The following is a 19258-nucleotide window of genomic DNA, read 5'->3' as shown; positions in this document are numbered from 1 at the left end:
GGCGCGGCCGCCGTACTAACCTCGCCGTGTGTTCGCTGGCTACCCAGCCTGCTTCATTTCACAGCTTGCTGAGTGCCAAGGTGGGGCAAAGCTTGTGTGATCTCATCTGTCTGCCCCCCCCTCCCCCGTGTTTTACAAGCACTAATAGTGTGACACGTGTGGCTTTTTTATTTTATTTGCCCCTCCCTCAGCTTACCGCATGTTCCCCTTCCAGTTCCTCAACTTCGCTTCTTTACCGATCGCTTTCTTCTTTTTCACGTAGATGAATGCAGCTCATCCCTCCGACAAGCCATCTGCTTCTGGACTTCTTCCTCCTCCTCCTCCTCCTCCTCCTCCCGCTCTCTCTGTCCGTCTCATTCACTCCTCCATTCTATGATGAGATTGTACAAACTGTTTATAGGAAAAGAACTTTCTTTTATAAACGATGGAGTGACTGCGTGTCTTTGTCCAGGTGTCAGTCGTTATTGGAAGGTGAAGCGTTTCTTTGTCCATGGCGCAGTCTGTGTGTGTGCATATATATGTGTGTGTGTGTGCATATGTATGTATGTGTGTGTGCATATGTATGTGTGTGTGTGTGTGCATATGTATGTATGTGTGTGTGTGTGTGTGCATATGTGTGTGTGTGTGCATGTGTCTGTCTGTGTGTGTGCATATGTAGTGTGTGTGGGTGTTGTTTTGTATCGCTGCCATCCCTGCGCTCAGCTGTTGTACAGGTTTTACTTAAGGGCCGGTAAAACATAAATTGTAATGAAGATCACTGCAACCTGCTTATTCTTTACCACTTCTGCCTCGGAAGGTTTTACTCCTCCCCCTCCCCCCTCCCCCTCCCCCCTCCTCCTCCTCCCCGCCCCTCCACCCCCCCCTCCCCCTCCTCCTCCACCCCCTCCACCTCTCTCCCCCCCTCCTCCACCTCTCTCCCCCCTCCTCCTCCCTCCACCTCTCCTCTCACTCCCCCCTCCTCCCACCTCTCCCCCTCCTCACTCCTCCCTCTCTTCCCCCCCCCTCCACCTCTCTCTCCCCTCCTCCTCCACCTCTCTCTCCCCCTCCTCCTCCACCTCTCTCTCCCCCTCCTCCTCCACCTCTCCCTCCCCCTCCTCCTCCACCTCTCTCTCTCCCCTCCTCCTCCACCTCTCTCTCCCCCTCCTCCTCCTCCACCTCTCTCTCCCTCCTCCTCCTCCACCTCTCTCTCCCCTCCTCCTCCTCCACCTCTCTCTCCCCTCCTCCTCCTCCACCTCTCTCTCCCCTCCTCCTCCTCCACCTCTCTCTCCCCTCCTCCTCCTCCACCTCTCTCTCCCCTCCTCCTCCTCCACCTCTCTCTCCCTCCTCCTCCTCCACCTCTCTCTCCCTCCTCCTCCTCCACCTCTCTCTCCCTCCTCCTCCTCCACCTCTCTCTCCCCCTCCTCCTCCACCTCTCTCTCCCCCTCCTCCTCCTCCACCTCTCTCTCCTCCTCCTCCTCCACCTCTCTCTCCTCCTCCTCCTCCACCTCTCTCTCCTCCTCCTCCTCCACCTCTCTCTCCTCCTCCACCTCTCTCTCCTCCTCCTCCTCCTCCACCTCTCTCTCCTCCTCCTCCTCCACCTCTCTCTCTCCTCCTCCTCCTCCACCTCTCTCTCTCCTCCTCCTCCTCCACCTCTCTCTCCTCCTCCTCCTCCACCTCTCTCTCCCCCTCCTCCTCCTCCTCCTCCACCTCTCTCTCCCCCCCTCCTCCTCCTCCTCCTCCACCTCTCTCTCCCCCCTCCTCCACCTCCACCTCTCTCTCCCCCTCCTCCTCCTCCACCTCTCTCTCCCCCCTCCTCCTCCTCCACCTCTCTCTCCCCCCTCCTCCTCCTCCACCTCTCTCTCCCCCCTCCTCCACCTCTCTCTCCCCCCCCTCCTCCACCTCTCTCTCCCCCCCTCCTCCACCTCTCTCTCCCCCCCTCCTCCACCTCTCTCTCCCCTCCTCCTCCACCTCTCTCTCCTCCTCCTCCACCTCTCTCTCCTCCTCCTCCTCCACCTCTCTCTCCTCCTCCACCTCTCTCTCCTCCTCCACCTCTCTCTCCTCCTCCACCTCTCCCTCCTCCTCCACCTCTCCCTCCTCCTCCACCTCTCCCTCCTCCTCCACCTCTCCCTCCTCCTCCACCTCTCCCTCCTCCTCCACCTCTCCCTCCTCCTCCACCTCCACCTCTCTCTCTTCTTCCTCCTCCTCCTCCTCCTCCTCCTCCCCCCTCTCTCTTCTTCCTCCTCCTCCTCCTCCTCCCCCCTCTCTCTTCTTCCTCCTCCTCCTCCTCCTCCCCCCTCTCTCTTCTTCCTCCTCCTCCTCCTCCTCCCCCCTCTCTCTTCTTCCTCTTCCTCCTCCTCCTCCCCCCTCTCTCTTCTTCCTCTTCCTCCTCCTCCTCCCCCCTCTCTCTCTTCTTCCTCCTCCTCCTCCCCCCTCTCTCTCTTCTTCCTCCTCCTCCTCCCCCCTCTCTCTCTTCTTCCTCCTCCTCCTCCCCCCCTCTCTCTCTTCCTCCTCCTCCTCCTCCTCCTCCCCCCTCTCTCTCTCTTCCTCCTCCTCCCCCCTCTCTCTCTCTTCCTCCTCCTCCTCCTCCTCCTCCTCCGCCCTCTCTCTTCTTCTTCCTCCTCCTCCGCCCTCTCTCTTCCTCCTCCTCCGCCCTCTCTCTTCCTCCTCCTCCTCCTCCTCCGCCCTCTCTCTTCCTCCTCCTCCTCCTCCTCCTCCGCCCTCTCTCTTCCTCCTCCTCCGCCCTCTCTCTTCCTCCTCCTCCGCCCTCTCTCTTCCTCCTCCTCCTCCCCCTCCGCCCTCTCTCTTCCTCCGTTATAATGCGCAGCCGAGCCGCCCTGCCGCAGTAAATCTACGTAGGGCGGTCCTCGAGTCAATAAAAAATGAACGACACCCCCAGATCAGTTCGCATATCGCAGTGCGAGCTGTCAGTTGGGACATGATTTGGATTACATGGGTGTGAACAGCCATGTGTTCAGATTCTGGTGCCGACTAAAAAAAAAAAAAAGGTTCCTGTGGGACTTTGGTCCGAATGCGATACGAAGTCAGCCGTACAATCTGGCTGCATTTGCAATGCACAGACATCGCATGTGAATTTCAGAGCAGTGCGGTGCGAATCACATGCAATGTCTGACATTGCATGTGTGTGAACCGGCACTGAAGCCTAGCTTGTATCTGAGCAGGTTTGCAGCATGTAGAAGTATAAATGCATGGCAGGGGGTTGCTTTTTGAGTCAACAGACTATGTAACCCCAGTAAGTTTATTTTCCCGGACCAAAAAGGGGGGGGGGGTGGAGTCATGGATTGGGGTTCCCATAGTTGAGCACTTGGTGTGATGGTGACCGATGAATGGAGTTATAGCGCGGTCACATCAGGTAAGTGTGAAGAGGGAGGACGTGGTGTAAGTGTAGCTGTGTGTGTGTCACGCCTCATCGGAAAGTAGAGAACTGCTGGACTGAGGGCAGGAATGTGACTCCTTATCAGCTGGGCGGCTCTACATTCTCTGCGACTCTCTGGTGTATTCTACATTCCTGAGCAGCCAACGCTCCGCTGTGTCTGCCTGCAAGGAATGCTACTTGTATAGTGTTTAACCATAACCGCTACAGTGACCCCCCCCCCCCCCACTTATTTTTATGTTTTTCTTTGGGTTACAGCATGCTTTATCCAAAACTAGTCACTACAAGCTTTATCTTCAATTTCTATTTCTCCTGTTTTATGGTATGGATGGGCTGGGTTGGAAAATTTTAGCCAGTTCCTGTAGTTGGATTCCATGCAGGAAGCGATAACCTTGCAACAGAAGTTCCTCCCTTCCTTAGTTCATGAATCACTCCTTTGCTGCGGGCAAATCTAATTTATAAGATCAGATGGTCTTCAAGAAAAAGTCTTGTACCCGGCACGCCCCGCACTCATCGTAGCCGTGAGCGTCGCTCTGTAAACTCTTCTTGTCTGGAAATCTTCCATTCATATCAGGAGGTTTTGGAATGGATTACTGGAGCAGAGTTGTTATGGGTTGGATTGGAAGGGGCAAGGGGTGTTGGCAGGGGGGCAAGGGGTGTTGGCAGGGGGGCAAGGGGTGTTATAAAGGGAAGAGGTAAGTCCAGGAATATTAGGGTAAAGTGGGAGAGGAGTTATCCAGCACCCCCTGCACTTTGAAGCATTGCCTTAGTTCCGACCTATGCTATAATGTAGGCAGTGTAATGGGGAGACTTTAGGGTGTTTTTATATAGCCTAAACTTTCACTTTAAGGGATAATGTGGAGGGGTAGAGGATGAGTCCAGGGACATTATCAGGGGATAAGGATAATATGTAGAGGGTGAGACCAGGGACATTATCGGGGGATAAGGGATAATATATAGGGTTGAGACGAAGGACATTATCAGGGGATAAGGGATAATATGTAGAGTGTGAGACCAGGGACATTCTCAGGTGGGTAAGGGATAATATATAGGGGTGAGACCAGGGGCATTTATCAGGGGATAGGAGAGGAGTCTGGGGACACTATCAGGGGTAAGGGAAAAATGTAAAGGGGATAGCAGAAGTGTCTGTGGACATTATCAGGGGTAGGGGATAGGAGAAGTGTCCAGGGACATCATCAGGGGTAAGGGATAATATATAAAGGGGATATGTTGGGAGTCTGGGGACATCAGGGGTAAGGGATAATATAAAAGGGATAGGAGGGGAGTCGGGACATCATCAGGGGTAAGGGGATAGACTTGGAGTCCAGGATATCGGGGGTAAGGGATAATATAAAGGGGATAGGAGGGGAGTCCGGGGACATCATCAGGGGTAAGGGGTTAGGTTTGGAGTCCGGGATGTCATCAGGGGTAAGGGATAATATAAAGGGGATAGGAGGGGAGCCTGGAGACATCGGGGTAAGGGGATGGGTTTGGAGTCCAGGGATGTCATCAGGGGTAAGGGAATAATAATATAAAGGGGATAGAATTCCGGGGCATTATCCGGGGTAAGGGAATAATATAAAGGGGATAGGAGGGTAGTTCGGGGACATCATCGGGGATAAGGGTATATTCTAAAGGGAATAGGAGGTAAATCTGGGTAGGAGATCAGATCTAGGAGATGGGAGTCTGGGGACATTATCCAGGGGTAAGGGATCCTATAAAGGGGATAGGTGAGCCGAGGGGTGTTCAGGGACATCGTCAGGTGGTAGGGAAAAATCTGAGTGAGGCCAGGGAGCAAAGAGTCAGGGAAGATCCATACGAGATTTCTTCCAGGGTCATCAGGCAGTAAAAGATAATATATAGGAGATGAGACCAGGGTCTTTATCATGTTAAGGCATAATATGAAGAGGAATGAAAGGTGAGTTAAGGGGTCAGGAATATTCTATAGGGGGTGAGTCCCTAATATAAAGGGACATAGGTGGCGAGTCCAGAGACCTTTTATCAATGGGTAAGGGATAATATAAAGGGGGTTAGAGGGTGTCCAGGAACATTATCAGGGAATAGAAGGTGAGTACACGGGGCATTGTCCGGGATTATATAGAGGTGGGTCCAGTGTCTCACCCTTCCCCCCCCCCCCCTCAGCCAGTGACATACTGTGCAGCTATCGTCACCGTTGGCTCCCCTTCTCCCAGTAGAATAGAGGTTTCTTCTATAGAAGTGAAGTCTGGGATTGCAGTGGAGACGACTGATCTTGTAGATTGGGGATTGTAAATACATTTGACGCTTTATGACTCGGACACACCAGCCTGACCTTGCAAAGTGAAAGACAGAAAGCTATAAAATGACTTCATAGTTCTCCCCTCCAAGCCTTCACATGGAAATGTCAAAGTCTCATTGGGACTGATAAGGAAGAAATGTCCTGTTCTTTGCCAGATGACTGAATATCGTCTAAAAAAATCAATCGAACAATAAGCTGCGTGAACCAGGTGTGTCCTCTGTGGGTGGCTTATCAGTGGACACGTGTCAGTTACTCCATGCCATGTTTGACACCCAGACTTCCTGTATGTGCAGATTAGAGCTTCAGTTGTAATTCCATCAATCTCCACAGTAGGGAGCAGTGGTGGGATTCTGTACATGGGACTGCACCATGCACTGCTGTCCGTATTTAGTTCTGACATGTCAGTGCAGTGAACACGGGACCCTGTATGTATATAGTGTGCATGTTTCCTCATAGTAAATGTCCTCTGTCTTTAGATGTAGGATATTCAGGCTAGGTCTAGGTCTTGTGCAGTAAAGGGGATAGGAGGGGAGTTTGGGGACATCATCAGGGATGATGGGATATTTATAAAGGGAATAGGAGGGGAATCTGGCTAAGAGATCAGGTATAGGAGATGGCAGTCTGGGGACATTAAGGGGTAAGGGTGGTTGTTTGGGTGGGAAGGGGTGGGGTCTAGCAATTTCCCAGAAGCCTCTTGAGCGGATTAAATTGAAGGCTGCATAGATCTGTTAAAGAGCTGCAAAATTCCAAACGGCCATCACATTGCTGACCACATAAGGTGCATGCAAATGAAACCCTGTAAGCAGGCCTCCTCCTCCTCCTGTATTTGCTTCCTATTTATTTCTTTCTCATTTTTCTTACATGGTGTAAGGGCTCCTGCAGCCAGCTGCAAATTCTTATGCTTTCTAGTTAAGCTGCCCCTGGAAACCGTATAAAGCAGGGGTAAACAACGTTGTCACTCCAGATGTGGTGAAAAATAAGTCCCGTGAGGCATTGTAAAATGAACAGCCACAGCCATGACTCCTAGAAGCCGAGGCGTGATGGGATTTGTAGTTTCACCACAGCTGAAGTGCTGAGGTTGCCTAGCCAGTGGTCCTCAACCCTGGTCCTCAGAGCCCACTAACAGGCCAGGTTTGCAAGATAACTGAAATACATCCCAGGTGATATAATTTGCTGCTCAGTGATTGCAGTACTCTAGTCTGCATCTCCCCAAGGTAATACTTAAAATCTGGCCTGTTAGACCCCATTCAGACTGGGGCGACACGACTTGGTGGGGCGACCTGTGAAGTCACGGTGCACAGAGTGCGCCGTGATCTCGGCGCGACTTGCACGGACTTCATATAATTGAAGTCAATCCAAGTCGCCTCCAGGTCGCCCCAAAGTAGTACAGGACCCTTTTTCTAAGTCGGAGTCGCTCCTATTAGAACGGGTCCTGTACTATTCAATGGCGAGCGACCAACCGAGACTTGTCAGGCAACTGGTCGCCTGACAAGTCGCGCTAGTGTGAATGGACCCTTAGTGGGCCCTGAGGACCAGAGTTGAGGACCACTGGTTTAGAGTACGACTGCTTCCCTGGTGCAGCTTATATACGATTTTGAGCTGCAAAAGGCTGCTGTATGTATGTCCCAGCCATTTGTTATATAATTGTTTGCTGATTGCATCGTGGGAAGGGTTTGCAGGGGGTTACTTGCCCCGGTTTTCAGAGGCAGTGGGTCTTGTTGTGGTGTCTGATAGCTCTATGGCCATACCAACCAAACAGGCTTTTGTTTTCTGATTTTGTACTGAAAGAGAATCTGGTTGCTAGGGAGTAAAATGGTTCTCTGACACGTTATAGAAGGGTTGGTCCACACAAAACTGATCTTTAGATGTTCAGATTCTGAAGCATGTGATCTTTGTTTAGGGACTTCAATGTTCAAGTTCCTGAAGAATTTGATCTTTATGGCGGACACCAATGTTGAGGTCACTGAAGAATGTGATCTCTCTCAGGGACTTTAATGGTGAGGTTTCTGAAGAATGCGGAGTACTTGAGAGAGATCTCATTCTTCAGGAACCTCCTCATTGATCTGTCACTGGTGAGAATTCTCTGAAAAATGAGATCCCACTATTAGAGCCCATAAGCGGAATCGCATTCTTCAGAAACGTCCCCATTGATCTCTGTCTGGGACTCCAATGGTGAGGTCAAATTCTTCAGAGACCTCAAAATTGGAGTCCCTGACAGATCACATTCTTGAGAAACCTCACCTTAGGAGTCCCTGAGAGATCAATGGGGATGTTTCTGAAGAATGTGGAGTCCCCGACAGAGATCAGATTCTTCAAAGACCTCGCCATTGGACTCCCTGAGAGAAATCATTCTTCAGAGATCACCTCATTGGAGTTCCTGAGAGATATCAATGGGGACATTTCTGAAACAAATGTGACGTTGCCGAGAGAGAGCTCTGAAGAATGTAATCTCTCTTGGACTCCAAAAGGTGAGGTCTTTGAAGAATGATCTCTCTCAGGAACTGCACATTCTTCAGAAACGTCATCATTGATTTTAGGGACTTCATTGGTGAGGTCTCTGAAGAATGTGATCTACTATTGGAGTCCCTGACAGATCAGTGGTGACACTTCTGCAGAAGGTGGAGTCCTTTAAAGAAACGTCCATTGGGGAGTCCCTGAGAGAGATTGTGGGGACGTTTCTCTAAAGGACTCCACCTTCTGCAGAAGTGTCACCACTGATCAGTCAGGGTCTCCGATAGTAGGATCACATTCTTCAGAGACCTCGCCAATGAAGTCCCTAAAATCAATGATGACGTTTCTGAAGAATGTGGAGTTCCTGAGAGATCACATTCTTCAGGAACCTCACCATTGGAGTTCCTGAGAGATCACATTCTTCAGGAACCTCACCATTGGAGTTCCTGAGAGATCACATTCTTCAGGAACCTCACCATTGGAGTTCCTGAGCGATCACATTCTTCAGGAACCTCACCATTGGAGTTCCTGAGAGATCACATTCTTCAGGAACCTCACCATTGGAGTTCCTGAGCGATCACATTCTTCAGGAACCTCACCATTGGAGTTCCTGAGAGATCACATTCTTCAGGAACCTCACCATTGGAGTTCCTGAGCGATCACATTCTTCAGGAACCTCACCATTGGAGTTCCTGAGAGATCACATTCTTCAGGAACCTCACCATTGGAGTTCCTGAGCGATCACATTCTTCAGGAACCTCACCATTGGAGTTCCTGAGAGATCACATTCTTCAAAGACCTCCTCTTTTGGAGTCCAAGAGAGATTACATTCTTCAGGGATCTCTCTCGGCGACATTGCATTTGTTTCAGAAACATCCCCATTGATATCTCTCAGGCACTCCAATGAGGCGATCTCTGAAGAATGTGATCTCTCAGGGACTTCAAGTTTGAGGTCTTTGAAGAATGTGATCTCTTTCGGGGACTCCACATTCTTCAGAAACATCCCCATTGATCTGTCGGGGACACCAATGGTGAGGTTTCTCAAGAATGTGATCTCTCAGGGACTTCAAGTTTGAGGTCTCTGAAGAATGTGGTCTCACCATTGGAATCCCTGGCAGAAATCAATGGTGACCTTTCTGAAGAATGTTGACTCCCTGAGCGAGATACCATTTTTGAGAGATTTTGCCATTGGAGTCCCTCAGAGCGATCAATGGGGATGTTTCTGAGGAATGGCGTCAATGAGAGAGATCTCTGCAGAATGGAATCTCTCTCAGGTACTTGATATTCTTCAGAAACACCACCATTGGTCTTTCATGGACTCCACTGGTGAGGACTCAATGTGATCCCACCATTGGAATCCCTGACAAAGATCAGTGGTTATGTTTCTGAAGAATGTGGAGGACCCGAGGGAGATCTCTAGAATGTGATCCTCAGGGACTCCAAAGGTGAGGTCTCTGCTGTTACCATACAGAAGGTGCTTCTCCAATCTGGACGTATGAGGCTGGAGACAGCAGTGGGAGGACCTCGCCATCGAAGTCCTCATTGTGATACTGGACTCTGTAATATTAAATTATCGCTTTTGGTGGATTTGCCCCCTTTAAGAGACCCAATGTTATATATACATAAGACATTTGGGGCTGGGTGAAGAGCCCCGTAACACAAGCTGTCTCTCTTCCACTAACACAGTCTGTCTCTCTCTGTTTTTCTTTCTTTTCTGTCTTTTTCCACTGTCCCCCATCCTCCGCCCCCTCCCCCGCAGAGCGCCTCTACAGCCAGATGGAGAAAAACAGGCTTCTGTCTAGTGAGTTGAAGCTCACCCTTCATGACCTCTGTGACTGAGGTCACCCGGCCCAGTCCCACACTCCCATAGCATGGCGGAACGTGGATGGAGACGTACAGCGCTTCCGGCCAGGGTGTTTGCTAGTCTTGTCTAGTGCCACGTTGGAAGGCCTCCATATCATCGCAACCTATTCTGTCCCCCCTCATTAATGCCCTCCCTCCCCGCCCACATGGAACTGCTTTTTTCAATACCTTTAAAACTGGACATTTCAGAAAATACCCAGCTTAACGGTCAATAAAGAAGGGGGGGGTTCCTTTGTCCTACAAAGCCCGTATCTGTGCTGGAGGTGTTCTGTGACTACACATCATGGGAATATCTGTGCCGCTGTCAGTCTTGTGACACTTCATAACTGTGGTTGTCATTTTGAAAGCTATAGGTAGCCTCTACTATGGCCCCTGGCAGGTCCAAAGGGCTGCTGATAATAGCATTTGATGGATGATTGTCAGACTTAAGATACATTAGAGGTGACCATCAGATTGATTAGAGGAGACCATCAGATTGCAGATAAGCAAAGACGCATGGCAGGAGATAGTTGAGACACTGCAGACATGCTACATGAGACAGCTAAAGATCACTGTCCTTATAGCCCCTATTACTGCTGACTGGTTTGATTATGGACTACTGGGTTCTGCAATGGGCCACACAGCAACTCCCACTACTTGCTGTTGGGGTCTGCAATGGGCCTCATGGCAAGCACCAGTACTTGCTGTTTGGGTCTGCAATGGGGGTATACAGTTGGCCGCACAGCAACCAACACTGACTGCTGGGGTCTGCAATTGGGGTATATAGTGGGCCACATAGCAAGTCATACTACTGGCTGCTGGGGGTCTGCAATGGGGTTATATAGTTGGCCACACAGCAAGTAACACTGACTGCTGGGGTCTGCAATGGGGTTATATAGTTGGCCACACAGCAAGTAACACTGACTGCTGGGGTCTGCAATGGGGTTATATAGTTGGCCACACAGCAAGTAATACTACTGATTGGTGAGGTCTGCAATTGGGGTATATAGTGGGCCACATAGTATGTCATACTGCTGGGGTCTGCAATGGGGTTATGTAGTGGGCCACACAGCAAGTACTACTGACTTCTGGGGTCTGCAATGGGGGTATACATTTGGGTCATACATAAAGTTCAACTACTGACTGCAAGGGTCTTCAATGGGGGGTATACAGTGGGCCATACATAAAGTACTACTACTGACTCCTGGGGAGTATGGTCCCCTGCTGACTCAGCAACATCCATAGGCAGCTTACCTCATCAATAAGACACAAGTTAAATCCAATGCAATTTTACTTCAGCTAACTGCAGTACAGAGGAGGCTTTTCCAGTCTTTAAGTGTAAAAACACTGAGAACTTTAAGCCTTTTCTCTGATAGCTAGCACTGACTAAGTGAACATGTAAGAAAAGGGGAGGGTCTGACTAAAGCTAAACTATAAGTAGCACTAACGGGAGGGGAAGATAACAAAATCACAAAACAAGTTTTAGTAGCCTAAAACCTCTACTAGATGTCTAGTTGTAACATTTAGCATGCAGCAGGAGCAGTGAGACTCCTTAACTGCTGTAGCCGGCTGATTGAGACTGGCAGAATACAGATCCTGGAGTTCCTGTGGGGAGGTCTCAAAGTAGGGGCACCTGGGAGCTAAGCCAATGGGGTGCTCTGAATGGAATGGCCAGTATACGTCAGTCATGGCAGTACTCTAGGACACTCATGGGTATAACTGAGCCGCCATAGCTTGTGTAGTCACTTGGTGCTCCCCTGCAGCGGGTTGGTACCGTTCAGTCTAAATCTGTCCATGTGACCTGTTTTTTTGCCCACAAGGCCGTACTGCAGGAAGTTCTCAGATCCTAATAAACTTTATTCTACACAAAACACTTATAGAAGTTCTGAACAGCGAAGGATACGCCCAGGACGTGGGTCTATGGGGTCATCTCCCATGGAGGTGGAGGGAGGGTGGTTTGTTGCACGTTGATAGTGGCTGAAGTGTTCTCTGGTTGTAAACTTGTGTTGCTTGGCCTGTTTTCCCCCAATAAAGCTCCATCTTCTGAAGCATTGCTCTGCCGTGGTCTCTTCCTGCTGGGGGGCTCCAACTTTCTATGACAACAGAAGGGATATATTTGGGGGGGGGAGATAGAAGAGTAACCTATTGAAACCATGTGACACCTATGTAGGTGGTTCTGCAAGTTTGCTTTCATTTATTTTTTTTTAAATCTTTTTAAAGTGGCCCAAGTCATGATATGATGGATAAAGTAATGTTTCTCAACCTTATTTCAGTCAAGGCACCCTTTAGAACCCTTAAGTAGTTTGTAACCCTGGGTTCCGTGGTCGGGCTGTGAGGCAGAGTGGCCTTGTACTGGTTCAGTATTCACAATTGGCGGGCAGTGTGTAGTGGCAGAATAGGGCAGTGTGTAGTAGCGGGGAGGACAGTGAGCACTATGTAGTGACAGGGGGGGTTTAGCATTATGTAGTGATTGTGGGGGGGGGGGGGGTTAGTGGGCACTATGTGGTGGTGGGGGTGGTCAGTGAGCACTATGTAGTGGCAGAATAGGGCAGGATGTGGGGGGGGGGGGGGTTTAGTTATTGAGCATTATGTAGTGATGATGGGGGGGGGGGTTAGTGAGCACTATGTGGTGGTGGGGATGGTCAGTGAGCACTATGTAGTGGCAGAATAGGGCAGGCTGTAGTGGTGGGGGGTTTAGTTATTGAGCATTATGTAGTGATGATGGGGGTGGGGTGGTGGAGATGGTCAGTGAGCACTATGTAGTGACGGGGGTTTAGCATTATGTAGTGATTGTGGGGGGGGGGGGGGTTTGTTAGTGGGCACTATGTGGTGGTGGGGATGGTCAGTGAGCACTGTCTAGTGGCAGAATAGGGCAGGATGTAGTGTTGGGGGGGTTGGTTATTGAGCGTTATGTAGTGATGGGGGGTCAGTGAGCACTATGTGGTGGTGGGGATGGTCAGTGAGCACTATGTAGTGGCAGTATAAGGCAGTTTGTAGTGGGGAAGCAGCAGTCAGTGATCACTGTGTAGTGATAGGGGCATTCAGGGTCAGTAAACACTATGTAGTGGTGGTGGGGCGGTGTGCAGATGCATGGAATTCCTGTGGGAGAAGCCTCTCCCCATTAACCAGTGGCAGGATAAGGCAGTACGTAGTTGGCAGTCAAGTGAGCAGTATGTATTGATAGGGGGATGCAAGAATCAGTGAGCACTACGTAGTGATAAGTGGGTTAGTAAGCACTATGGGGGGGGGGTCAGTGAGCACTATGTAGTGATATGGGGGATGCAAGGGTCAGTGAGCACTATGTAGTGGCAGGATAAGGTAGTATGTAGTGGTGGGGGCAGCAGTCAGAGAGCACTATGTAGTGATATGGGGGATGCAAGGGTCAGTGAGCACTATGTAGTGGCAGGATAAGGTAGTATGTAGTGGTGGGGGCAGCAGTCAGAGAGCACTATGTAGTGATAGGGGGATTCGGGGGGTCAGTGAGCACTATGTAGTGGTGGGTCGGTGTGCAGATGCATGGAATTCCTGCGGGAGAAGCCTCTCCCCATCAGCCAGTGGCAGGATAAGGCAGTATGTAGTGGGGGGGGGGGGGGGGGGGCGGGCCAATCAGTGAGCACTATGTAGTGATAGTGCTCACTGACCCCTACATCCCCCTATCACTACATAGTGCTCACTGACTACCCCCCCACTACATACTGCATTATGCTGCCACTGGTTGATGGGGGATGAGGCTTCTCCCACAGGAATTTCATGCATCTGGACACTGCCCCACCACCACTACATAGTGCTCACTGATCACCCCCACCACCACGTAGTGCTCACTGACCCCTGCATCCCCTTATGTGGTGGCGGGGGTGATCAGTGAGCACTATGTAGTGGCAGGATAAGGCAGTATGTAGTGGTGGGGGCAGCAGTCAGTGAGCACTATGTAGTGATAGGGGGATTTGGGAGTTAGTGAGCATTATGTAGTGATAAGGGGGTTAGTAAGCACTATTGGGGGGGGGGGGGGGGTCAGTGAGCACTATGTAGTGATATGGGGGATGCAAGGGTCAGTGAGCACTATGTGGTGACGGGGGTGATCAGTGAGCACTATGTAGTGGCAGGATAAGGCAGTATGTAGTGGTGGGGGCAGCAATCAGTGAGCACTATGTAGTGATAGGGGGATTCGGGGGTTAGTGAGCACTATATAGTGGTGGTAGGGTGGTGTGCAGATGCATGGGATTCCTGCGGGAGAAGCCTCTCCCCATCCACTTTTCGCACCACTGGAGATGAGATTTGCTGGACTTCTATCGCTATTCCTCCTCCAGTTGCTGTATCGGCCATAGCAGCCACCTGTGTGAGGAGGGGAGGAGGTGGCCGTACCCTCAGTCCTGTCCACCACCACCTCCGGCTGCTGGGGAGAGAATTTGCTAAGCACCCCCTGGGCTCTGGGATACTTCTCAGGAAATGGAAGAATGTTGACATCTCCTCCCAGACCCTGCGTGGTCCCTGTGTAGCCCTGCCCTGTCTTCTTGTCTATGGAGGCCACCGTCCTGCAGGAAGAGGCGGGGTTACACAGCAACTCTGATCAGGTTCCTTTCTCCATGGATACCTGGTTATGGAAGCATATATAGGACCTGGGCAGTACCTCTATTTTGGGACAGGAATTGGTATACCTGGGAAGTACCTGTATTCTGGGACAGGAACTGGTACACCATCAGCAATCAGCCCTCCGGTTTGCTTTAATTACATCTTTAGTCTGTCTTCTGTACAAGCTGCTCCAACCAGCAGTTCATCTGCTGCACACTAGGGGGCGATGGTGGTAGTGGGGGATTGTGGACAGCAGCAGCCTTCGGGTCTCAAACCTTTTATACTCCTTCTGGTGTTCTGCACCAACCAGAAACCAAAAATGAAAGTTACAGCAAAGCCAACACACTGAATCCTGATTGGCCCGTACGAGTTATGGCAATTACAGTTCCGTGTGTGTGTGAGGTGTGTATATGTCTGTATGAGATTTCTGCATCTGCCTCTTCTCCTTCCTTGGAGTGACTCGGCACCTCTCCTCCTTCTACCTGCAATAGCTGCACACAGATTGGCCGAGCAGCTGCCATGGTTTGGTTCACCTCTGCACCTGAATGTTGCTCGGTCACCCACGTCACCTGCGCGCCGCCCTTGTGGTGACTGTTTTTTATATACATTTGCCTTTCCCATACAGGTGCCGCGCAGTTTACTGAAAGAGATGAACACAAAGTAAGCATTACTCAACAACTCAGGCGTCCGCTGTAGATTGTTGTAATGTCAGACGCTGACAGAAACTTCTGCATTACCCGCAACAACAAGCCAGTTATGTAATGGAGTCCTGGCCTGTCCTTGTGCTAGCAGTGCCCCCATGTGGCAGGTTAAGGAACCGCATATGTAAATCCTCTTAAGTGTTAGTATGCATGTAGTGTCCAGATACATTTTAATGTAGTAATCACCCTATTGGAGGGAGATGTAAACACACATGGCCTTCAGAAAATGGAGGCAATATCTGTTTTTAATGTAGAAAGAAATCCTGTACCAATGCCAGGATCTCATACACTCAGCAAGACCGCTTTTATGCCTGCAGCGGTGCAGCCACCCGTGCAAATGAAAGCCTGACACCACTGCTGTTGGCATGTAACTGCCCGTCCAAGTGGTTACATGTGGCCTTGGACGCAGACGGTTTGCATCTAGTGGGTGGTGTTTCTGGCTGCAGCTGATTGGTTAGTTTATATCTGCCTTGGCACAGAGCGCCACTCCTGAACACAGCGACCTATCCGCCTTTATTTGGTTATGTTAATGAGCTCTAATGGGATACATCACACTGCAGTCACGTAAGAAGATCGGCTGCCCGTCCCCTAAGAAGATCGGCTGCCCGTCCCCTAAGAAGATCGGCTGCCCGTCCCCTAAGAAGATCGGCTGCCCGTCCCGTAAGGAGATCGGCTGCCCGTCCCGTAAGGAGATCGGCTGCCCGTCCCGTAAGGAGATCGGCTGCCCGTCCCGTAAAGGACGTCGGCTGCCCGTCCCGTAAGGACATGAGGAACCCCAATCTTTGCAACCCCCAGGAATAAAATAATAAATCTAGCCAGTACAGCGACGTTACTGTAGTGGCGTATTCCAGGACTGGCTGGTGCTCATGTTATGGCGTAGATACATGGGTGCTCACCTGTGGCCCTCCAGCTGTTGCAGTACTAAAAATCCCATGAGGCTTTGCAAGGCTGACCATTACAAGCATGACTCCCAAAGGCAGAAGCCGGATGGGACTTGTAGTTCTGCAACAGCTGGAGGTCCACAGGTTGAGCACCCATAAGGGGACCATAGAACCACCACTGAGGTCCTGTGCTCCTCAGCCTGCTTGACATCAGGCAATGGTGGTAACTCCACCCTTTCTATCAAAAATACAATTAGGTGTTCAAAATTTCTCTGTATAAAAGTGAAAAAATACAGGTCAATGTAGTTCTCCCTCCCATGCTCCTTTCTGGTACTGGCATCTTGAATTATTTCTGGGGCATGTGCAGACATGCTAGAAGGGATATTTGCCAGGTCAACGGGACCATCCCAATACCCCCCCCCCCCCCCATGACGTGTCTGCGCATGCGCTGACTCAATGTGGACCCCTACCACTCAACTGGTAGATCCCCTTTGCCAATTCTGTGCATGCTCAAGATCCCTGCAATCTGCCTCCTGTGATGAGTGACCTAGAAGTCCCTGGAGGCAGTTCGCAAGACTACTCAAAAAGAGAATCCAAAGCGACCCACCACTGACCCCCTTGCTGTACACACTGCCGTATCAAAGAATTGGTGCCAGGGAAGCCCATTCAGTCACTAATATTTTGGACCGTCCTGGAAGATTGATTCTGGTGACAGCAGAAAAGGGAAGCTACACAGGGGAAACACATCCCAACCACCACCCATGTGAGGTGTCCTCTGAAATCTGGACTGCAGTGGATGACACAACTTGTCAGCATGGTCTAGTCGGGACCGACAGAGGACATCAGGGGTCCACCTGACAGTAGCAGATATGTATCCCTTGTTGGTGTCATCAGGTACTGTGGCGCAGTACAAAGTGATATCAATATGACCCAACTTATCCGCATTGTCTTCCTCTTGAGTTGTCAGAATGTGTAGGTACACAACTGGTCATCCTAACCATGTCACATATATTCCTTGTTATAGCGCCATCGGGGTGCTGAGGTGCAGTACAAAGGGGTATAAACACGTGTAACACCCTCTACTGTGCTAGGTTAATACAGGTACATTTATTTGTATGACTCATGGTAAGTGTGAGTCTGGGTCTGGGTTTATTGTAGGTCAGGCTCGATGACTCTCAAAGGCAGGTTTCTGGTGGCTGGTTCTGGGAGTTTAGAGAAACTTCTAGAACCCAGGAGGGTTGATCTGCATATTCAGGGGAGCTTTGCCAATCCCCAGGCAGTGGGCCTAGCAGGGTAGCCCTAAATATGGATGAGTCATGCCAACAGGGGAGTTGGGCTTAGGATGGGAGCGCTGCGGAGACTGGTGGTGGCATAGGAGGGGACCCCTAAGTCTGGGGGGGGGGGGGGTTGCATTGCTCTCCCTCCAGGCTTAAGATCAGGCGTGCTTGGGAGGCAGAAACTGCCACATGTTGCAGGCCTTTCTGGAGGACAGCGTTGTGCTCAACTCCTCCTGTGCCATGCCCTGAGAGTTCTTTGGAGCAGCCAGGTAAGCACATGTAATGACTGGTCAGCATGGTCTTGCCTTTTGAGTTATATAGCACCATCAGGTGCTGAGGTGCAGTACAAAGGGGTACAAACCTGCAGCATTTACTGCAGGTTAGGCTGTTTTTTTTTGTGTCTGGTTCTGGGAACTTGGAGAAGATTTTAGAAGCTAGAGGGCGGAGGCCAGGAGGGTTGATCTGCATAGTCAGGGGAGCTTGGCCAATCCCCAGGCAGTGGGCCCACAGGGTAGCCTTAAATATAGACGAGTCATGCCAGCAGGGGAGTCGGGTTGAAGATGGAAGACTGGTGGTGGCCTAGGAGGAGACCCCAAAGTCTAAGGGGGGAGGGGCCAGCACTCTCCCTCCAGACTGGCTTGGGAGGCAGAAACTGTCACATGTTGCAGACCTTTCTGGAGGACAGCATTGTGCTTAACCCTTCCTGTCCCTGAGAGATCTTCAGGGCTGCCAGGTGAGCACACGTAACAACTGGTCAGCATGGTCTTGCCTTTTGATTTATAGCGCCATCAGGTGCTGAGGTGCAGTACAAAGGGGTATAAATACATCACAACTGGTCAGCACGGTCTTGCCTTTTGAGTTATAGCGCCATCAGGTGTTGAGGTGCAGTACAAAGGGGTATAAATACATCACAACGGGTCAGCACGGTCTTGCCTTTTGAGTTACAGCGCCATCAGGTGCTGAGGTGCAGTACAAAGGGTTTACTGCAAGTTAGGCTGGATGACTCGGAGGCAGGTTTTTGGTGTCTGGTTCTGGTAACTTGGAGAAGCTTTTAGAAGCTAGAGGGTGGAGGCCAGGAGGGTTGATCTGTATAGTCAGGGGAGCTTGGCCAATCCCCAGGCAGTGGGCCCATAGGGTACCCCTAAATATGGAGGAGTTATGCTGAGGTGCAGTACAAAGGGGTATAAACATGTCACAACTGGTCAGCACGGTCTTGCCTTTTTGAGTTCTAGTACCATCAGGTACTGTGGCGCAGTACAAAGAAAGAAATCTGTTATACTGATATACACCACATTGTGAAAGGGTAGCTGTGGGTGTCATGAGCCGTGACCTATCTTCTCTGTTCTAACGTTCTCCCCGTCTCTCCCCTCCCCCCCCAGATAAGCTGCGAAGCACCAAGGAAGAAAACAGCCAGATGCAGAAAACGTTGGAAGAAACTCTGAACGAATTGCACAGCTTGTAGGAGTGATGTCACTGCCAGACCACACCCAACTGCGACCCTTCCTGCACCCCCCCTCCTTTTACCCAGCCACCCACGGACCGGACCGCGCACCCGCCACCCCAGCAAGCCGATTGTCGCGTTCTCGTAAAAAAACGCGCGGTGAAGGACGTTTTTTTATTCAGCATTTAAACATTCCTGTGGCCACGCTCTCGTTTATCAGTTGATCTATCTATTTGCTTCTTGCATGGGCGAGACCCGTCTGTGTACGTGTAACCCGTTCCGCCCCCTTCACTTCGTACAGCCAATCAAAAAGCGGGGATCAAATCATGCTAATTTTTATATATGGACCAAATCCTGCTGCTGTGTTCATAGTGCCAAATTTCTAAAGATTTGTTTTTCATACAGGATCAGTGCTATCGGCCTGCTACCCGGATCGATGTGATGACCA

General features: G+C 50.7%; 1 protein-coding gene across 5 annotated transcripts in view; it reads left to right on the top strand.

The window, feature by feature from the left end:
* Positions 1-18954, top strand: part of LOC309569695 (uncharacterized protein) — a 47359-nt gene extending 28405 nt beyond the window's left edge. For 2 of the 5 annotated variants that reach the window (XM_082275651.1, XM_082275650.1), the window contains exon 9: positions 15136-15170. In XM_082275651.1, the coding sequence (XP_082131777.1) occupies positions 15136-15154 (19 nt within the window). In that variant the 3' untranslated portion in view covers positions 15155-15170. Of the gene's footprint in view, positions 1-9858; positions 10124-15135; positions 15171-18748 lie in introns of those variants that run through there. The other 3 variants (XM_082275655.1, XM_082275654.1, XM_082275652.1) reach the window with 2 other exon arrangements.
* The last annotated feature ends 304 nt before the right edge of the window (positions 18955-19258 follow it).

Source organism: Pelophylax lessonae, assembly GCF_965119305.1.
Source record: "Pelophylax lessonae genome assembly, chromosome: 13".
NCBI lineage: Eukaryota > Metazoa > Chordata > Amphibia > Anura > Ranidae > Pelophylax > Pelophylax lessonae.
Note: the sequence above shows the minus strand (reverse complement) of the source record. Positions and strands in the feature narration are given on the sequence as shown.